General features: G+C 37.1%; 1 protein-coding gene across 1 annotated transcript in view; it reads right to left on the bottom strand.

Moving 5' to 3' along the window:
* Positions 1 to 1024: 1024 nt before the first annotated feature.
* The window catches only part of LOC107722137 (splicing factor, proline- and glutamine-rich-like), a 37848-nt gene continuing 30971 nt past the window's right edge, over positions 1025 to 7901 (bottom strand). The window contains exons 10-11 of the mRNA XM_016530361.1: positions 1245 to 1297; positions 1025 to 1140 (exon numbers count right to left, since the gene is read on the bottom strand). Coding sequence (XP_016385847.1) covers positions 1271 to 1297 — 27 coding nt within the window. The 3' untranslated portion in view covers positions 1025 to 1140; positions 1245 to 1270. The remainder of the gene's footprint in view (positions 1141 to 1244; positions 1298 to 7901) is intronic.

Genomic DNA, 7901 nt, shown 5'->3' with positions numbered 1-7901 from the left:
GCGTCCAATGCAGCAGTGTGCGGCGCGGGACAACACTTGATGTGCGAGTGTGGGTGCGGGCGGGTAGACACTCGTGTGTGTGCAGGATGCGGGAGAATAAGGGTGTACTTGCACTAGGCAATCTTAAAGGGTTAGTTCACCCAAAAATGAAAATTCTGTCATTAATTACTCACCCTCATGTCGTTTCAAACCCGTAAACCTGCGTCACACGGATACGCTGTTTTCGTTCAGATCAAATCACAACTACGTAGGAAACAGATCTGGCATGACAATTTTCATTTTTGGGTGAACTATCCCTTTAACCGTGCCCGAGCGCGTTTGATCCCCAAAGCCCAGTTCGTTTGACTAGTGTGATCGCTCCTCGGGCACCGTTCATTTAGCCGTCCCTGGCTCGGTTGGAAGAGGTGGGCCAGAGCACGGTTCGGTTGTGCTCGGGCGCGGTACGCATGTAGTGTGAGCGCTATACGTGCAGCACGACTGCATGAACATTTCTGAGCGGCAAAAGTGATAGAGATCTGTCAAGCAATATATTGTGAGAGGGCCGTGTGTTACCGTGTCCCAAACAACTCTAATAATAAACCACTAACAATAAACCACAAAGTTAACAAAACGATGCACTCCACTGTGCTGAGCGAGAGCACTTCTCTGCTGTCTTCACGTGCTATCGGAAACTTCCTATTTCCCACTTATGAAGTCGTGATTACGAGCATGTTGCATTCTTTTCTGTTAAAAATAACAGTGAACAGTGGTTTGTGAATGTTGATGCTTAGCCTAAATAATTTTATCGGGAGCGTTGATGGGAGCGCTGCTGCAGTCTAAGGCCCAACCCAAATGCTCTCATTGGTTGTGACGCGTGATGACGCTCATCCCAAGCCAGTACTGATCAACATCCCACCCCTCCTGTGACCCATGGTTTGTCTATGTGAATTCAGAGCCAGTGAGCAACGGACTTTCAAAATAATAATAATAATAATAAAAACTGCATTAATGCGCGATAAAATAATTGTCGGTGTTAATTAATGAATGCCTAATAAATCTATTATAGAAGAATGACACAGACCTGCACATTATTGTCCACAGTACAGGAAAATTTAGTGCCCATAGTGCTCAGTTGCTGAGAGAACGGGTTCCTTGGTTGACCTAAAAAAAAAACAAAAAAACAAAAAAAACCCTTTCTACTTCATCACAAACACATTCAGTATAATCATTTGCTTGTCATTGTGAAGTGTTTGGTGAATGCTTACCCATATTTCAAAGTATATGATGCTGCTTAACCTCCTTCAATCACCCGAGGCTCCTGCAGTGAGAGAAAGGCAGTGAGGATACAGAAGTAAACCATTATACAGAGTCCTACCTTAACTGCTTTATATGACTGACTTTGTTTTTGAATATACAGCTGAAGAGCAAATATTACTTCATCTCATGCAGGAACACTTTGTTACAGTTGCTGTACAGCTCACTAACCGACAAGGTCAATGACACTTGAACTCCATACAGACAACACCTCAAACACAATCCCAAATTTCTAACAGATGTGGTGTTAAAGATCTGCCTCTCTGAGGCAGCCACTAGGTCACAAGGTTAGTTCTGGCATCACACTCCAAAGAGCTAAAAACTCATGGCCCATACTAGGATGATCAAAATGACAGATTGGGGCCAAGGTGAATGGATCACAGTGCAGATAAACAGACATGTACACACACATCCAGACAGAATGCTGATCCAGCACTATAAATATGTTGTACAGAAGCGCTCCGATCATCCACAGGAGCAGGAATACGCGCACACTCAGTGAATTTAGGGCACCATTATTACAGGCTGTTCAGTAACATGGCTGCGATACAATGCTGGAGAACGAGTCACTGGCATGAGTGCAATACTTGTGTGAAGTATAAAGGATCACAGCAGATTTGGGGAAGAAAACACCAAATAAATGAACTTTAAAGCACCGTTTCATTACCCCGAGTATTTCCCATCCTGTCCACATAGGGAGGTTTATAAAGAGTGGAGGCAGCATTACTGTGATATCCATGTAGTTATGAAGCAAACAGACTAGTTAGACTGCCAGGATTGAGAAGTGAGAGAAGGAGAGAGAAATAACTATTTACACTGCTATAAAAACATTTTTGCAACATCAAAACAACAAAGGAAAAGGCTATCCAATATAGGAGTTGGTTAAAGACTACAACAGTTGATAGACAAGGTCTAAGCACTCAAGAGTTTTGAGGGTCTAATATGCTTGCCATTTGCAAAAAGCACTTTTTGAATGGAATGAATGGAAATTGTGTAATATGAACATTACTCAAAATTAGGGCTGCGATTGTCATGCGCATCTAGTCAGTAAAGCCGGTTCTGTGATTAGTAGTAAATCTCATGTGCTTTCAGATGGAGTGGCATTTACTACACAGAGCCATTGTTCACTGACAAGCTACGCAATATCGCGTTCATAATCGCAGACAAAATCGCATGAGATTTATCGTCCAGCCCTACTCAAAATCAGAGCACCACTGGGGTAACTGGTAAATACTGGCAAATAAATAAATATGATAAAAAGATAACTTTTTTTAGATTATAAAAAAATTCTATTTAAAATACATGCTTTTCTTTTGAACTTTATTTTCAAAGAATCCTGAAAAGAAAGAAAGAAAGAAAAAAAGATAACACTATTTAAAGGTGACCTGGTTACATGTACTTACTATACTACAGCAAATCATGCATAATTACAAGCAACAAACCCTAAACCTAACCCTATAGTATGTTAATTATTATTACTCCGTACGTATTTGTGGGGGTGGGAGAAAAAAAAAATCGATTCTCCGATGCATTGCGATTCTCTCTTCAACGATTCTTTTCACGATTCAACGAACGAACGAATATTACAGAATTGATTCTGAGCATGGTTTTTCCCTGCATATGGCACGTGTGTGCACTAGAGACAATCACGGCGGGCTTCATTGCACAGAATATGCTCTGTGAGACACGTGCGCATTGCTTGACAGTGTGTGCTTCCACCAGCCGTTATTTCACTATTTTACTTTAGAAATGCTTTCATTTATGCCGTTTGGAATGCAGTACGTATAAGATGCACGAAATTCGCGCACTGACAGACTTTCACGTGTGCTTTGTTTTTGATGTCCTGAAGCTCGATCGTTGGCTGCGGTTAAATGCACTTGCATCTCCGAATACTTTTATACAAAACTGATGTAAACACAGTTATGTTTTCAGAACAGGACAAATCATATGATATATCTAAATAGAAATGTGCATTAGTGTGAATCGGTGTGAATGCAGCCTGTTAAAGCTGCCACTGTCTGTGATCTCATCAGTAATAATCAAATGCCAATAACGCAGAGGAAAAAAGCAAAACCCACACCTATGATTGTCTGTAAACTTTCGGATAGCGTACTTAAAGAAAACTTATTTTCAAAATAAGTAAATATTTTAAAAAGTAGCCTGCTTATATAATTTAGTTTAAAAAATCAAGTAAAATTTGCACAAAATAAATTTGATATAAAATTTATATGAAAATGTAGCCATGCACAGTAATATTGAAAACAGAGAATGTGACGCATCGTGATATTGAGTTGAATCGAATCATTGACATGATAATCTTAATTGAATTGAATCGTGAAACCAGTGAAGATTCACACCCCTATTTTTAAGATGGCAGTACTGACTCGATTCCAGCTATAAACAAAAAGCATAGAAACTGCAATTTTGGTTAAAATGTACAGCTCTAAAGATGTATTTGCACAGCAGAAGAATTAATTAGGAAAAAATGTAGATCAAGAATCGTTTTGGAATCGGATCGTGACTCCCAGAATCCGAATCGGATCGGGAAGTGCCTACATATTTGTGTAATTACAGAGAAACAATACCACCTTAAAATAACATGTAACCAAAAATGTGTCAGTTTCCACAAAAAAAACCAAAAAACTTGAGCATCAAATCAACATATTATGATTTCTGAAGGATCATGTGACACTGAAGACTGGAGAAATGACTGCTGAGAATTCAGCAGTGGAATACATTTTAAAGTATAGTAAAACAGATTTTTTTAAAAATTGTACTAATTTCACAGTATCACCATTTTCACTGTATCATTATTTTCCTTGGTGAGCACATGACATTTCAAAAACAACAAAAATCGTCACAACCCCAAACTTTGTAGTTTTTGTATGTATAAGCAACTGAACCAGCAATTGTCAAAGATTTAGCTGCTTCAGCTTAAATCAGGCAAAAAGGTTATTTTTGGGGAGAGAAGAAAAGAAAAGAAAAGAAAAAAAAAAAAAAAAGTTTAGAAAGCCCCACACTAAAACCATGAAATCCAAGTGCTGTTTAACTTGAATCAAAAGAGGACTAAAAATAAGAGCATTTTCTGAATATTTCTATTCAGATTCAAGTTCTTAGAACCCTAGCCTTCACCATAAACAAACCACATCTTTCCTGCCCAAGCAGTACATGAAGTCAATAGAATGCCACCACCCCACTAATGAGGTCCTTGAATTTTATTATTGTACAGTGCTTAAATACATGATGTCTGGTGAAGTAGTGCTGCTGCTGTCCTCAAAGACAGCTACTGTGTGGAAGACATTACAGAGCAGCTGAAATACACGGAGGGAGCCAAAGTACCAAACACATTTGAAATACTGCTTACAAAAACAATTTCTGCACCGTGAATCCATTTTCAGGAGTGTAATGCCAGAACCCTGGTAGTATTTCAACACGGCTGATGAAAGTAGTACTTTATTTGGCATGGAACAAAAGACAAGATCACTTACCTTTTCCGGTGATATGCAAGCATACCTCTTGATGCAAATAAGTCCAGGCTCAACTGTCCACTGATCTGTAGAACTAATCCTCAATGTTACCAACTGCTGGAGTCTGTGGGTAAGCTGGACACTGGGGCCCCTAATGCTCAGCTATAGCACCATCATTCACTCAATACACAGTACAGACAGAGACAAGCTCTTGTCACACTTGCTAAATCTCAGGAGCCTGAAAAGGCAAGTTTCCACTGTATTCTGCCAAGGGGAAAAACAGTCTTTACCATAGAGTCTGGTCACACGATCAATAGCATATGGAAATTTATGGTCCCAGTGTATACAGTGCTAACTACATGCAAGGTGATATAAAATAAATTGGCAAATGTTATGTGATATATTCTGTATAAATTCCTACTAGACTATTGAAATTCCAGAAATGAATTAAGATGCTCTAATTAAAGCAAGGAATTTTATTAATTTATTAACTTTACTTAATTTAACTGAACTTTATTAAAGGTGCAATAGGTGATTGTCTTCAGAAACTTTTTTTGTTATGCTGGTTGAAAGTCTCTTCACATCCCAATAGCAATCATTAAGTTAAATGGTCTAAATGTATTTATGTATTCTGTGGAAGGTGTAGGACCAAGAAATGTTCGTCCAATCAATATGCTCGTTCATCAGCGCAATCACGTACACTATGCAGACAGAGTGAGAATGGCAGGCAAACAACAACCTGATCTTCCTTCCTGGTATTGTAGTACTTTTACTAACTGTACTATGAAGTTTTCTCACCGGTGAATAACATGTATTGTAGTAATATGGTCTCTGGTCGTCTGATCTGTGAGCGTATATGCGTTCAGGGGGCGTGGCTTTGGACGGCAATTGCAGGGAGGGTGGGGCATTCGCTTTTAGTGCCATCAGGCTAAAGTTAGAATTTTCCAAGATCTCCTACTGCACCTTTAATTTATTAACTTAATGTGTCTTGAATTTTCGAAAAAATTAAATGTATGTCATTTACTAACCCTTGTGTCGCTCCAAACCCATGCGACTAAAGGTGTGGTCACATTTCCCATTGATATTTATATATAAATTTCACACATTTGTCTTTTTTTTTGGTTGAGCTATCTGAACGTGATCGTTTTGAGGAAACTGACCGGACTATCGAAACTTAATTGGTCATCTCTCGTTGAATTTTACTACTTTAGATACACTACCATTCAAAACATTTTTTATTTAAAGAAAGGAATAATTTTATATTAAAAGGCATTAAATTGATCCAAATTGAAGATAGGTTACAAAAATGTTACAAAAGTTTTCTATTTCAAATAGAGTTTATTTTGAACTTTCGATTTATCAAAGAAGCCGGAGAAGAAAAAAGTATCACGATCTCCACATAAACTTTAGGCAGTACAATGGTTTTCAAAGTGTTTTTTTCGAAAATGTTTATTCAAGGATTGATTACTGAGAACTTAATTGGTCATCTCTCGTTGAATTTTACTACTTTAGATACACTACCATTCAAAACATTTTTTATTTAAAGAAAGGAATAATTTTATATTAAAAGGCATTAAATTGATCCAAATTGAAGATAGGTTACAAAAATGTTACAAAAGTTTTCTATTTCAAATAGAGTTTATTTTGAACTTTCGATTTATCAAAGAAGCCTGAGAAGAAAAAAGCATCACGATCTCCACATAAACTTTAGGCAGTACAATGGTTTTCAAAGTGTTTTTTTATTTATTTTTTTTCGAAAATGTTTATTCAAGGATTGATTACTGAGCACCAAATCAACATATTACAATGATTTCTGAAGGCTCATGTGTGGGAAAAACAAAAACAAACATGTTTTTCCACACAAATTCACTGCACTAACCAACAGAATACTGCTTGGTTTTTGTGAGCGGTGCTGTGTGCATCACTACAGTAGTCACAATAGACAATGGACCACTTGATTTAAACTGAAATTTTGCTAATGTGACCATGCCTTAACACAAAGGCTTGGAATATACTGTTTATTTCACACGGACTTGTATGGAGCTTTTTGATGGTGCTTTAAAAAAAGCTGTCCACTTTATATTTGTGAAGATGAAAAATTATGCAGGTTTGGAATGACATGAGGTCAAGCAATTTTCAGTGACCTATGCCTGTAAATCTTCCTCTTCAAGTGTGGATCTGGATTGAAATGTTTATAACTATGGTAGTAAACTGTAGAGATAAAAAGAAAAAAACAAACAAAACGACAAACCCCCATTCCCCCAACACTATGAAACAGGCACAATTAAAATGGTTTTCTTGCAGGACTTGGCAGACTGTAAAGTAATCATGCGTTGTGCACTTACCAAGCCTGGAGGTGGTGTGGTGTTCTTGAAAATTGAGAAGTCTGATAATTTTTTATCTCTCTCTTCCTTCCTACTATTATCCAGGCAACTAGCTACAATGGCTTCAGGTGGGATTGAGAACACTCTTCCCATACATTCATTCAAAGCTTTCATCAAGAAGGTCAAAATAATTTGAGAAGGTGCTAAGACAGGAGAAATAAATATTCAGATTATCATTCCCATTTAATTCCTAGCCTCCTGTTGATTCTAAACAGGCCTCCTGCCTTTGTCTAAACACTAGGGATGTAACGATATCAAAATCTCACGATACGATATTATTGCGATATTTTAAAAAAAAAGAAAAAAAGAAAAGAATTGGGAAAAAAATGAAAATTTTGTACATTTTAAAGTTAAATTATTCCAGTGCACTTTGAGAGTTCAAAATTAAGAGCTCCAACCTGTTTCTTAACCAAGAAAACTTAAGTCAGAAAAAAGTCCAGTAAATTGACTTGTACCTGAACTTTAAAGGGGACTCAATCCTCTTTTTATTTGTTATATACGGTCTCAAGTCTAAATTACATTCACACTGGTGTTTTAGGAAGCCAAACAAATTAGAATATAACAATAATTACAACAACAATGACAGTAGTAGCCATATGTTGTAAAAATGTCACTAAAATAAATGAAAATGAATAATTCATAGGTATATTATTTTTGCTTTACACTACAGTAGGGAAATTACAATACTTCTTTCCTAATTTCTACACTTGAAAGAGATTTTTTGAATTTGGACTGCAGTAACGTTACCCATTTAAAC

This window comes from Sinocyclocheilus rhinocerous, unplaced genomic scaffold, assembly GCF_001515625.1.
Source record: "Sinocyclocheilus rhinocerous isolate Xijiao unplaced genomic scaffold, SAMN03320098_v1.1 scaffold781, whole genome shotgun sequence".
In the NCBI taxonomy this organism is placed as follows: Eukaryota; Metazoa; Chordata; class Actinopteri; order Cypriniformes; family Cyprinidae; genus Sinocyclocheilus; species Sinocyclocheilus rhinocerous.
This window is presented reverse-complemented; position numbering and strand designations above follow the sequence as displayed.